Below are 14,303 nucleotides of genomic sequence, written 5' to 3'. Positions count from 1 at the left end.
TGACACTCAGGCCTTACAAATTGAACGACAATTGCTATCCATCCAATTCGTGGCTCCGGACTCCTGTTTCCCACCTGCTCCAACACCAATTTAAGCAATTCTGAACTTTGATCTCCACAGCAGAATGTCTCAGATTTATTGAAGTGTCAGGTCCCAATTGTGCTAACATCCACCCCTGGCAGGGCCATTACAAGGTGTGAAATCTGGGTGCCCATCACCCCGGCACGGGGAGCACAGCGACAACCACAAGGAACAGATCGATCTGCCGCTCTGGAGTCATCGTGGGAGCCTTGCAATTTACCATAATGACAGGCGTGGAGGAAAAGCAGGCGGAGGGATCGTTCTGTTCCCCAGGCCCTTGGACGTGTGCTGGAGGGGCTACTGAGTCCACCCGCAGAAGCCTTGCCACTGTCAGCCAAGAGGCACCTGCTTCTCCTTGCAAAGGGCTATTTCAGCACCTGCCTGTGTCCTGGGTTGCTTTCAAATGCACTGTGTTACCCTCCTTTCGTGTTTTGCAGACAGCATCACAACTGTGGGTTCCTGCTGCCCCTGCTTCTCCCAGCTGTCACTGGTAACTACCTGTCACCTACAGGTCAGCCTAGGGCTGGGAGTCAGGGACAGCTCAGGCTTAAAGGAAAACCCCTCTCCACTAAAAGGAAAGTAGATTTCCAAACCTGGAGTGTAGGGGAGCGGGGACAATGAGTGAGGCAAGACGCAGGGTTCCTGCGCGAGCGCTGGCACACTCCTCGTCTCCCTCCGCCGCGGGGCCAGGGATTCCAGAGTCCGCACTGCACCCGAAGCCTGGCCCCGCCCCTCACCGACTCAGCTAGGGCTCTGACTTGCCTGCTACGTTCTGCCAGCATCGGCCTCCAAGCCCCTGAATATGAGACCCCACCCTGGACTTGAATAAGCCCTTCAGATTCAGAACTCAGGCACTCAACTGATGCCAAGAACCTCAGGACCCTGTCACCTCCAACAAACCTGGAATGCCCGTCCCCTTAACTTGGAGATTGGGACCACAGACCCTCTTCCTAAACCCCTCTCTGTGTCTCTCCACAGGGGCTCCCAGCCTGCCCTACTGCCAAAGCCATGTTGGCTAAGCCAAAATCTGCTTTAGGAAGAATCGCTTCGGGTTGAAAAGTCAGGGTCATATTACAACTGGCAGATGAAGGGTTCTACCCATGCATATATCCCTGTATCCCTGGAAGAACTAAGCCCAGAGCCTGGCCCGTGGCGCACCGTGGTGTTTTGGGGAGCCCTGCAGCCTGGGTTTGTGTCACTGAGGGAACAGAAACAGGCCTGTGGCCTCATTTTTTTGTAGTCCCACATCAACATTATCCCCAGGGGACCCACTGCGTTCACGGCTCCGTTCACGGCTCCTCGGAGTCCGACTGGGTTTTTCGGAAAATAGAGGAGGGGAGGGCCCTCTGGATTTTAAAAGAGATAAGGGAATGAGCGAAGGAAATGGAGTAGAGTTCAAGGCTGAAAGAAAGGCTCTGACACACCGCACCCAGGGAGGGAGTCCGCCTCCACAAGCGACTCCCCAGAAACACTCCCTGGGGTGCTGGGTGTGATCATTACAGGCTCTAACTGGCTCAGATCCACTCTTAGCGATGAAATGAGACACCGGACTGCTGACTGCTAATGCAGGTTGAGGAAACTGAGCCCTGGAGGCATCGGCCCAGCCTGCTCTTGTCAAAATCCATCGGAAACTCTGAAAGCTCCTGAATCCTATCCCTTCTTTTGTCAGCCTGGGGCAGGGAGGGGTTTCTTCCTCTGGCTTCAAGACCCAGCTTGCAAGTGTCATGTGTCCTAAGGAGCCCTCAACCCTGGCAATCTTAATTTGTCCCCTGGAGCCCTTAGCTCACAGTCTTGTCATGACTTCCCATTTGTGGTTACCAGGGGTGAGACAAGTCCAGGAATTCAGCAGTTGGGAGGTAGGGAGGGAGAGATGAAGGCGAGGAGGGACTTTTTGACCGAGGCTTTCTTGGATCTCACGTGAAGGAGTGAGAACTCAGTGCTGCGGGGGTGAGAGGAGTGGGGGGTGGGGGGTGCTGGGACTCTCAGGGCAACTTCAAGGATGACCATTCCCAAGGAACCTTGGGCCTTGTTAGAAGAGCAGACACTTGGGATGCTACACTGGGCCACATGTGGAGGAAGGATGGCCCCAAGAGAAGGTTCTGAAATAAAGATCTGCCTATCCTAGAGCTCACTATGAACATGTTACTGACTGGGAGGGAAACTTGTACTGCCCTGACCCATTCCCCCTCCCATCCTACCCCATCCTGCAACTCAGGGACCTGGTCCTGCTGACCAGGAGCCTAACACTGTTGGTTTTACTTTCAAACAGCCTAAGGGGAAGACCACCCAGACTCAAAAGCAGGAATCTCTCTTTGGTCATCAGTTATAAACTATCAGGGTTAGGTAAGCCAAAGATCACCTTTGGACCCTACAACTGTACTTCTGGGGCTCCAAAGAAAATTATTCTTCATTTCTAAAAACGTTTTAGGTAGGATGATTTCTAGAAAAAAATAAGAACCAAAAGAAATGCGTAACTGAACAAGAGGACATTCACTCAATGAATATTATGCACCCATAAAAAGTATGTTTAGTAAGATATGCAACACAAAATATATTGATACAATAAACGAAAAACAGAGATACAGAGATCTATGTAATATACATGGTATACTTACAATTATTAAAAAGAAAAAAGTTATAAGGAAGAAAAAGAATAGACAGAGGTAAATCAAAATTCTAATAGTGATTGTCTTTGGGAGGTGGAACTCACATGCCCGTTTTCTATTTTCCCATAAATCCCCAAAGCATGGGTTAATTTTATAACGGGGGAAGAAAACCACTTTTATTGAAAAATTAGATGCTAAGCAATTTGGTTCCTTCTTCCTTCCCCTAAGAGAGTGTGCGGTAGTGAAGAGTACTTTTGTTTCAGCTGATTAAGTTCACTGCTTCTTCCGTCCCTACGGCTGGTTTGAAGGGAACACAAGGTCTCTAGCCACAAAGACAGGTATTCTAAGGCTCTGGTAGGCTGGCATGTTCCCAGCAAACAGAATTACCGCTTAGTAACTGCTGGTGGAACCAGATTTTCGGCAAGTCCTATGGCAATCTGCACCCCCTGCAAACGCCTGTCCCAGGCCAACACGCAGAAGAAGCGGCTACAATTCACTGCTTGGGCCTCCCGCTAATCTCTCCCTTTAGGAGGTCCTGTTTCTGAGTGGGTCAGAGTGGGGAGCACGGCAGGGTAGAGCTCTCTCACTAAGGATTCACGAGGGTGGCCCTGCTCTGGCAGGCATTTGGATTTCCCTGGTTTGGCAAAGCTGAGAAGGGCAGGGGGGGTTGACCAGCAGGCTCTGGGGAATTACAGGAAGTTTTGAATCTCTTGCAGTTTCAGTCTGCACCTTTTTTTGTCTCCCCCAAACCTTGCCCAGAGGCTGTTTCACCTCAGCCCTCCATCATTTAAGCTTCGTCAGGTAATCGTGCCACGCCATTTTCACAGAGGAAGCTTTTCTGGATGAAAAGAACACCGGCCTCTACACACTCAGACGGGTCTCTTGACCAACAGGCCACCGCCCCCCTTCTGCCCCATCACTGCCCAGAGATTCTAGGGCCCAAAAGTTCTGTTCTTAAGAGCCTTAGCATGTGTGTCCAAGAGTAGGGCTAAGTGACAATGTCCTTTCACAAAGGATAAAGAGATTCTTGGTGGGAGGAGGCAGCTCTTTCTCCCACCCCCCCCACACATACATATGCTTGTGCAGCCAGAAGTTGAGGCCCGGATGAAAGCAGGGGACCCAAAACTGTCATTCGAACTTGGGCAGAGTTTGAAATAAGCTGGGGACACCCTCAGGAGGAATCAGATGCCCACTGACAATTCAGGAAATTAGTTCACCATTTTGTAGGGCGACTGTTAAGTACCTGAAGCCAGGGAAGACACGTGCCGTGCAAATGTGAGCACGACGGACACAACTCCTGCCCTCTCAGAGACCACAGGGAAAAGGAGGGAAGGGAGGAGGTCCAGGGCCCAAGCTGGATGAGGTCGCCCTGTCCTGGGGGCTCCAGTGGTCAGACAAAACCTTCATAGGGATTTCTTCCTGATTTCGGAATGCAGAATGCACTGAACACTTAACGGTATATTTTTGCCCTTCTTGAAGTATTTTATTCTTTTTTTTTTTTTAATAAACATATATTTTTATCCCCAGGGGTACAGGTCTGTGAATCGCCAGGTTTACACACTTCACAGCACTCACCATACGAAGTATTTTATTCTTAAAAAGTTTTTTTAATTACTGAAATTGTTGTATACTGACATTATTGTCTCCCAAACGTGTTCTTTTTTCCATGACAGGGACTAGTGATTTTAGATGCTTACACGTGTTTACATGAGGATTTCATCTCTTCTGCACTAATGGCTAAAACATAATTACGAACTGTGCTTGTTAACCAAATCGAGATATTCCATGAGACAACGATTCCTAATATGGAGGTGTCCTTGGGCCGGGGCCCGCTTATCCTCGTTCCCATCTCCTCCTCCCGACACGGAGGTGCCTTCATTAGCAGAGGAAAGAAAGAGGTCTTTGTGATGATGTCATTCCCAGACCACCCTACACAGACAATAAAACTGAATTTGAGAGAAGCCTGGTGAAATAAGAGCTCGGAAATCATAGAATACCAGAGCTGCAACGGCCCTGAGAGCTTACGTAGCCTAATCCGCTGATGTGAGAAGCGGGCAGAGAGGAAGAGGCCTAAGGTTACACAACCTGTTAACGGGGGGACTATTTTCACCAAGGTAAATATGGGGAAATTCATCACATGGAAACTCCAGTATCATCATGTGTTAAATATTATGCCGGGCAGGGGGCCTATGGGAGGGGGGCCGACCCTCCGCATGGCCTGTGACATGCACAACCACAGAGGGCCACAGGGCAACGTGGCCAGTGCCACAAAAGAGCCACAGACAAGGGGGCGTGGGACTACAGAGAAGGAAGCACTCACTTCCCAGGGGAGCTGAGGACAGCATTCGGCAGAAGGGGCTATCTGAACTGGGTTTTAATGACTGAATAAGAGTTTGTTGTATAAGGAGAGGATGAAGGTCATGCCAGAAATACGGAAGAGCACATATAGAGGTGAACACATGTGAAAGGACGTGATGTGTTTGGGGAATAAAGAGTGGTTGGATGCGGCTAAAACTGGAGGCTTCCTGAAAGGGAAACAGAGGTAAGACAGAAGGGTGCAGAAGGGTGACAGAAGGAGCAGCTGGGGAGATCATGAACACACTGAGGGGGCGTGATCTTGGTGTTAGCAAACAACAACAGTATATTGGCCAAAGGATGAAGGTGGATTGAACTGAAAAGGACCAGAGACAGGGAGACCAATGGAGTGGATACTGCAACATTTCAGGTGGAAACTAGAAATGTTAAAATTAAAAAAAAAAAAAAGAAAGAAAGAGTGAGTGAGTGAGTCTCGAAGAAGACAAAGAGCACTTCTGGGGCTGGACCCAAGGTGGGAAGTGGGGTGGGGCAGGGGACCACTGGCCGGGGCCATAGCTTCAAGCTTTAAAAGGACTGAAAAAGAACATTTTGTGACACATGAAAATTACATGAAATTCAAATGTCAGAGTCCAGCTGGAGCACAGCCACACATGCTCCTTCACCTCCCGTCTATGGTAACAAGGGCAGAACCCAGGACAGGCTGGGGGACGGGGGTGGGGGGCAGTGAGGTCTGTAATATTTGCTATTTGCCCTTTAAGAGGAGGTTGCCGAGAGGAAGGGAGCCCACGGCTTCGGGCACCTGGTGGGATGGTGGAAAGAGAGAAGCAGACTAGGGCAAGTGGCATGGGTAATAGCGTCCTCGAGGGCGTGTGGAGTTGGAGGGTCTCGTGAGAGACCCAGGAGGTGGGGGAGAGTGGTGTCTGCCCTACGGGTGAGAGATCTGGCCTTCAGACGTCGATTTGAGAAGCATCAATGGGCAGAGAGTCATTGAAGCCCTGGGAGTCAGTGAGATAATCCATGGGAGAGGAAAAAAAAAGAATACCCCAAAACAGAGAACAAAGCTGGGGAAGTCAGAGCCCCAGGAAATGGTGTGAGGGGGTAAACAGGCTCAAAAAACTTGAGAAGGACCGAGAAAGACTAGTCAGAGACACAGGGAACGATTTCAGTGAGGAATAAGGTCAAGGGAGATGTTTTGAGGAAAAGGGATGAAGAAATGTCAACTGCCACCAAAAGCCCAAGTGGAACAGGGATGGAAAAAGAGACCGTGGGTCCTGGAAGCCCTCAGCCTGTGAAGCTTGCCCTGTGGAACAGGCGGATGCGCTCCACTTTCCTCCATCCCAGGGCCACTCCTGCTCAGCCTCTCTCCATGGGTCCTCCATGCTCGAAAGCCTCAGGGCACAGGCCCTGGGCCTCTTCTACTTCCTAGCCCAGACACCACCACCCCGACCCCAAGCCTGGCTCCCGGAACCAACTGTGAATTCAACACGGCCACTGCGAAGTCCAGCAGGCCCCTCTCTTGAACAGCCCCCCGCCTTTCTCCCCAAACCATATCCCCCTGCAACTGCTCCAGCTCAGCGACGGTCAGCTCGCTCTCTCCACCGTTCAAACCCGGATCCCTGGAGTCATCTCGCTTCTCCTCCCGTCTTCCATCCAACCACTTGGTGAATCCTACCCACCGCACATCTTCCGACTACACTCGGGATTCAGCGCCCCCCCCACACACTCCAGGCCCCCACTGGTCTCCCCCACCTCCGAGCTCACGTCCCTGCTTCCAGCTCGGCCCCCGTGGTCACGCAGCTCCACACCAGAGCAATCCTACTGAAACACAAGTGCAGTCATGTTATTCCCCTATGCAACCCCTCTGAAACTTTCCCATCTTCCTGAGTAAAGCCTCCAGGCATACGATGGCCTCCAGGGCCCTACAAAACCCGCCCCTACCCTCCATCTAACCCCTGAGACCTCACCACCTTCCACAACTGTCCTCACGCTCTCCTCCAGTCACAGCGACCTCCTCACCGGCCCTCCACATATCAGATCCACTCCTGCCTCAGGACCTTTGCATTTGCCATTCCCTCTGCCTGCAGTGCTCTTCTCCAATACATACACATGACTCTCTCCCTCTCCTCCCTCAGATCTTTCAGAAATACCCTTCTCACAGAGGTCTTTTCTAGACATCCCATTTTACAGTGCCAACCATCTTTCAACCCTCAACACTCCGTGTTCCTTTGTCCTGCTTTATTTTGCTCTAAAGCCTCTGTCACTACTCTAATACAACACAATCTACCAGTTGATCTTGTTTATTATCTGTCTCCACTACTAGAATATAAGCTCCATGAGAGCAGAGAATTTTGTGGTTTTTTTGTTTTTGTTTTTCTGGGCCATATCCCAGCACAATGCCTAGTCCATGGTAGGCACTTAGTAAATGATTACTAAAAGAATGAGGCTAGTGGGTCAAGAGGTGACTAGGAGATAAGCCCGGGAAAGCCGTTAAGGCAATTCTTTAAAGACCCGCAGTCAAGTAGCTTGAGAAGAAACCAGTGTGAGGAGATCTTCTTCAAATGGGAAAGACTTGGGCGTATCTGCAGAATGTCAGGGGCTAGAGCGGCATAGAAGAGACGGAGGGTATGAGAGCAAAGGAACCTGGCTAAACCAAGTCTGGGAGGGGGCAGAAATGAATGGCCTCACAGTCAAGGGGACAAGGGACCTCTTTGTAAAGCACTAAGGCAGGCAAGGAGCGTGAGAGGAGGTGCAGATCCAGGGGAGCAAAGGGAAAATGAACAAGTTCATACTTGGGCCTCAGCTTTCCCGGTGTGGGGAAGAGCTTGGGTGGTGAGGGTTTGAGGCGGCCCTTTGGAAAATGAGAACACACACCGATTCAGGGAAAAGAGAATTGCTCAGTAGGGCTCAGGGTTCCCCCCACTCCTGAAACCATTAATATGCTGCAGAGTTTGGGGAATCTTTCCCAGTTACAGTGGAAGGCCAATGAGAACCACGGTGGTAAGTCCCAGTGTTCTTTTAAAATTATTACGTTAAAGCCCTTATTGGATACTTCGGGCACCAGATAAAATGTCAAACTCGAAGGGATAATAAATGGGTAAGTGATAGGAATAATCATTGCTGCTGACCCAGCTCAGGGCACTTCCAACCAGCAAATACAATTCCAGATGGTGTCCCTGGAAAGAGCAAGTCTTGAGGACAGATCTGGAGAAAGATGAAAGGTGACCCTTTGGGGCAAAGGACTCTGAAAGGCTAGTCTCAGGACCTACACCAGAGGGCTGCACATAGCATATTGCATAAAGGAGGGCTGGAACCACAAAAGAGAAGATCCACAGAACAAAGCCACTTAACTACAACTCCTGACAATGGGCCCAGATGCGCTAAAATGCTGAAATAGGGGGTGCCTGGGTGGCTCAGTTGGTTAAACATCTGACTCCGGATTTCAGTTCTAGTCGCGACCTCTCCGTGCTGTAATCCGGCCCCACCTGGGGCTCCACGGTTGGCGCAAGTCTGCTCCAGAGTCTCTCCCTCTGCCCCTCTCCCTGCTTGTGCACAAATGCTCACTCTCGTCACTCTAATGGATAAATAAAATCATCTAAATAATGCTGAAATATGACATTATAGAAACAGGAGTATCTGGTGTACAAGGAAAAATTCCTAATTTCCAAAGGGACCAAAGCAGGGTTACAAGAGCTTCATAGTCATAAGATCCTAGGCTATCTGCAGAATCTGTAGAATCTCCCGGAGTCCATAACAAAAAGACTATTTCAAATTTTTTTTAAAGATTTTATTTATTTATTTGACAGACAGAGATCACAAGTTGGCAGAGAGGCAGGCAGAGAGAGAGGAAGGGAAGCAGGCTCCCTGCTGAGCAGAGAGCCCGATGTGGGGCTCAATCCCAGGATCCTGGGATCATGACCTGAGCTGAAGGCAGAGGCTTTAACCCACTGAGCCACCCAGGCGCCCCGACTATTTCAAATTTTAAAGACTATGTCAAATTGAGCTATCGATTTTAATAGCTACCATTTATTATTCATACCATGCTATGTATATTCCATGCTTTATTCCCATTTTATGGATGAAGAAACAGAGGCTTCAAGAGATAAGGAAGTTGTCCTAAGTCACAGCAATAAATAAAGGGTTGGACCAGAAATCAAACCCAAGATGTCTGGTCCCAAAGACCATGCTTTTAACCTCTATTTTCTCCTTTTTTTTTTACTTTAAAAAAATATTTCTTTTATTTCATTTTTTAAAAATTTATTTTTTATTTATTTTCAGCATAACAGTAATCATTTTTTGTAAAATTTTTTAAATTTATTTTCAGCATAACAGTATTCATTATTATTTTTTCCTTTTTGTAAGATTTTATTTATTTATTTGACAGAGAAAGATCACAAGTAGGCAGAGAGAGAGGGGGAAGCAGGCTCCCTGCTGAGCAGAGAGCCCAATGTGGGTCTCAATCCCAAGACCCTGAGATCATGACCTGAGCTGAAGGCAGAGGCTTTAACCCACTGAGCCACCCAGGTGCCCCTATTTTCTCTTTCTAAAGTTATTATTTTTTTATTGAAAACACAGGAGTGATGACTACTTTTAATGCATTCTAGACTTATAAGTCATTCTATAACGACTTAGATCAAAAGTCATTCTATGATGTAGGTAGTGGGCATTTTTAAAAAGATATATTTTTATATTACTGACTGAATATTCTTACATGTATTATGTCTTTCCAATCTTGGTATCACAACAGGTGTCAAGTGAATGAATGGCAGTCCCTGGACCCAGGAGAACTCCATGCTCAAGGTCACACTAGTGACCCTGAGGAATCACGTTCTAGAACACTAGTACAGGAGAAGTAGAAGAAAGCTCTTTCTGCAAAGCCCAGAGCTGTGAGTTTTTGCAGGATCCAGAGCAAGATCTAGCCTTACTCTTACTGAAGTGATGGGTAGTGGGCCCTTGACAGGGAAAGCACTGATCACTGAGACCCAGCACACACACACAGCTGCCTTCTTTGAGCTCACAGAACTACCACCCACAGCAGCGAGCAGTTGGGGCTGAGTGGTGGTGGGCCCCTGTAGAAGAAGCAAACTCACCGTTTATATCACCTGCATTAGTTCATAAGCTGAATGACAAGAGTCAGGACTTAACAGTTAAGGATAGCAAGAGTAAGTAAGATCTTGCATCTATTTCAAAAACCCAACAGAGTAAATCTGAGACAGGGAAGGGAACGGTTCAGGAGCCACAAGCATGAAACTGTTTTTAAGTAAGCTGGTAACCAGTTCAGTGCGAGCTAACAGTGTGAGGTAGGCGACAGAGTAAGGAGGAGCAATAGTAGAACCTGGTGTCTGGGCTAGAACAAAGGAGGGGCCAGCCCCGTTCTAACCTGGGCGGGCTGGACTAGACTCTGAGGCTACCATGTGGGTTTCTGGGCCGCTTACTTTGGAAGGGTCTGCTGGTTATCTTCGTTTCCCCGCGCGCCCCACTATGATCGCTGCACTGCTCTGTGCCCTGAGGGAGCGGACCCCTACAGGTTGCACTGCTCAGGTTCCTTCCCTCTGGGTCCAGCCAATGGGAAGTAGCCGCAAGAGATTCAAGGGCAAGAAGAGAGAAGACACAGTACCTCTTGTACCACTGTCTACTCGTTCCACCTCCCCATCACTGCCAGCCACTGTGTCTCTCTACAGCCATAGTTGCTGTCAAGCACCCTCCCCCTTCCATAGTTGCAGCTCTCTGTGGGTTCCCGTTGGCTCCTCTTGTCCCTTCCCATCTCGAGGTGGTAAAAGCCTCCACCGGTCTGTCGCTAGGCCCTAGGTGCCTTACTATCCTTTCTGGCTTTGCTTACCTCTGCCCTCACCTCTGAAAATGGAGCTTTCATGACAGTATTTTCCAAATCCCAACTGAGCTGACCTTGTCTCTTGCAGGGCTCCCAAATGAAACTGAAGGGACAGGACGCCAGCAAGCCATAAAATCATGCCTATGAGGACCGACTATAAGAACAGAGGATGTTTGGGCGCCTGGGTGGCTCAGTGGGTTAAGCCGCTGCCTTCGGCTCAGGTCATGATCTCAGGGTCCTGGGATCGAGTCCCGCATCGGGCTCTCTGCTCAGCAGGGAGCCTGCTTCCTCCTCTCTCTCTCTCTCTCTCTCTGCCTGCCTCTCTGCCTACTTGTGATTTCTCTCTGTCAAATAAATAAATAAAATCTTTAAAAAAAAAAAAAAAAAAAGGAACAGAGGATGTTTGTACTGGTGAAGGAAGACTCCAGGAAACAGACTAATCCCCTTGGGGGGGAAAAAAAAAGTGAAGAGCTACGATCAGATTCATTCTTCTGGTTCCAGAGATCCTCTCTCTCTCTCTAGGTGGAGACCAACTCTGTATTTTTACAACAAACTTTTCTAAAGAGTTAGCAAAGGTGGGCTGAGCACACCCGGTAGTTCAGGAGCTTCAGAAACTCTGAGCTGTTTAGTCCTAGCTAGAGAGCCCATACCAGGACTATAGCAGGAAAAGGTTAGAAGGGTAATTAAGGGCTTTCCAAGCCAGGATTTCATGATTTGCTACCAGCTATATACTACTCAGACAGTGGTTTACCAAAATAACCAAACCAGGAACAACATTTTGGGGCTGTGTTTCACTGCTTCTCACTCCTTTGTTGTATAACTCTCAGCACGGAAGTTCTTTTTACACTAGAAGGTAACTCAGAAACACGGAACTCACTTTACATCGCAGCATCACAGCCTTCAAAAGCAATATTCCCAAACCACCAAGCAGCCTATAACAAATTTTAACCAAGCAACTTCTATCTACACATCACTAGAGCTTCTTCTGAACTGTCACTTCAAACAAAAACCAAGATGTGAACTCTGCCAATGAGACAAAGTATTTTACATGCAAATGGTCCTGGAAAAAAAAAGAAGATCACTTCCATTCACCCTGGTGGGGAAAAGAAAATGATTTTTACAAGACCCCTCGATTCCTGAGTTCACAAAAGGGTCACAGTGCGATGCTGAGTGTGTCTAATCCACGCTTTCCCCGTGAGTAAGAGTTTGCCACTTATTACAGGGCCCGGCCGCTAGGAAAGCCACTCATTCATTCAACAAACATTAATAGCGCCCTACTGGGCCCCGCGGGCGGACGCGAGATCCAGAGGCCAACTCTGCTCCTGAGGTTCCGTGGGGTCAGGCAACGAGCTGATCTCAAAGGCCAACGAAGGCAACGAGCGAGAGTGCGGCGCCCAGGAAAGTTTCCGCAGGAACTTGGAGAACGCCAGCCTTCGGGCGCCGAGAGGGCGGGGGCGCGGGCCTCCCGAGGACGTCGCCTCCGCCTGGGGGCCCCGCCGCCTCCCGCGGCCCCGCGGCCCCGCGGCTCTCGCCCACAGCCCAGCGCAGGCGTCCCCGGGACCCCGGGTCGTCGCACCCCAGCGCCGCCGGGCCCTGGCGAGCAGCACCCCCCACCCCCGCCCCCGGCCACCCGGAGCTGGGCGGCGGCGACGAGCCGCGGGGCGCGCTCAACCCCGGCCCCGCGTTCCGGGCAGCGCGCGCACAGCGCCGCCACGCGCCCCCACCGCGCCGGGCACCCGCGGCGCGCTCCCGCTCGGCCCCGGAGCCCCGGCCCTCGGCCCTCGGCCCTCGGCCCTCGGCCCCGGCCCTGCCGCGCGCCAGGCCGGGCCGCACTCACCCTCCTTGGCTTTCTTCCTCCGGGCCAGCGTCCCTCCGAGTTTCCCCAAGAAGGAGTCATCTTTCTTCCGGGACGGGGGCGACTTAGGAGTGGGGGACTTGGGGACGGAGGGCGACTTCTGCGGGGACGTGGCCATGGCGGCGGAGCGGGCAGCCGCGCGCGGGCCGGCCGGGACGCGGAGCTGGCGCTGGGCGGGTGCGGCGGGACTGAGGCTGCGGCTTTCCAAACGGAAGCGGAATTATTCCAAGCATTTGAGGCAGCTCACGCTCGCCTTTCCCTTCCCTCTCTCTCTCTCTCTCCCTCGCGCCGCCCTCCGCCCTGGAAGGAGCTGCGCGCTCGGGGTCCTCGGCCGTTCGGGCCTGCACCCGCGCCCCTTGACTGCCCGGAGCGGGGAGGATGCCCCAAATCTGCCCCCTTGCAGGCCGTGCGGCCTCGTCTGTGTGTGTATGTGAGACCCTTCAGCGTGGGAGCGCTCCAGCCTGGAAGCCACATGTTCCCCGGGCTCGGCACCCACCACCGGTCTGGGTGCAAATCGGGGCTTGGGTGATGACTGAAGCGGAGCGACCTGCTGCTCTGTCTCCCAGGGTCCCTGCTGGCTGGGGACCTCGCTCTTCGCCTGCATTTCTGCCTATACGATGGTTAGGCCATGTCTTGTGTCCACGAAAGAGCGTGAGTCCGCTCCGGGAAAAGAGAGTGAACCAAAATGTGTTTAGGCATATATCCATGTTGCTACGCTTACCTATGGCGGTCAGCCTCCTCTTCACCCACATCCCAGGGTGAGAAGTTTGAAGTTCGTTAGAGCAGGGCTGAGGCTTCTTCTTAGCGGTTTCTGGAAGCCCAATGGCTTATACAAAGGAGGATCACACAAATGTTGGTGGAAATTGAATGGGAAGGTACTACCATGGGGTCCTGTGAAACAACCCCGCACCCCAAACTTATCTTGGGTGCGTGAAAGCAACCGAACAGCAACCAAACTCATTTGGGATAATGGAGTGGCACCAAACACCCGACTGAAGGACTTGCTAGAAAGGATTAAAAGGCACGTTTTCTTGTGCTTGCCCCCCTGAAGTTTGGGGCTCTCGGGGCTGTCTCTCCCCCTCACACAGCCCCCTTGGCAACTGTTTCCTCCAAGTAGCTACAGCTGGTTGACCTTGGGTGACCACCGGCCCCAAAGGGAGTAAATGTTTGACTGGAGAGCAGCCAATCAGATGATCTCAATCAAAAATCAGAACTAAGTTAGAGACTGCTGTCAGAAGTCAGGCACTTAATGGTGATCAGAAGACTCCATTACTGGAATGTTCGTTTTTAGCAGTAGGCAGGGGATCAGCAGAGAAACCAACCAAGGGAGCAAGGAAGTGGGTTCAAAAAGCCAGGTGGTCTGAATAACAGAAAGCCACGGGGGAGTAGCTGCCTGGACTTCGAATCTCTTCCCAGTGCCCACTGCAGCTCCCCAGAGGGCCAACCCGTGCTTCCTTCCTAGGACATGTTCCTAAAGCTTTAAATAACACATCCGCCTTCATTCCAGCTAATCAGCAAACTGACAAGCAGTAATTCCTGAGAACAAAAATTTAACACACAAGACCACCAATAGATTCTCAGTGGAGTGTGTGTTCATTTTATCTTGGTGTAAGAGTCA

The 14,303-nt window shown here is 50.7% G+C and overlaps 1 protein-coding gene across 1 annotated transcript in view; it reads right to left on the bottom strand.

Moving 5' to 3' along the window:
• PARVA (parvin alpha) overlaps positions 1-12,939 on the bottom strand; it is a 171,911-nt gene extending 158,972 nt beyond the window's left edge. Inside the window, exon 1 of the mRNA XM_032360261.1 lies at positions 12,668-12,939. Coding sequence (XP_032216152.1) covers positions 12,668-12,803 — 136 coding nt within the window. The 5' untranslated portion in view covers positions 12,804-12,939. The remainder of the gene's footprint in view (positions 1-12,667) is intronic.
• Between the last annotated feature and the right edge of the window lie 1,364 nt (positions 12,940-14,303).

This window comes from Mustela erminea, chromosome 9, assembly GCF_009829155.1.
Source record: "Mustela erminea isolate mMusErm1 chromosome 9, mMusErm1.Pri, whole genome shotgun sequence".
NCBI lineage: Eukaryota > Metazoa > Chordata > Mammalia > Carnivora > Mustelidae > Mustela > Mustela erminea.
The sequence above is the reverse complement of the archived record's forward strand: the minus strand, read 5'-3'. Positions and strand labels throughout refer to the sequence as shown.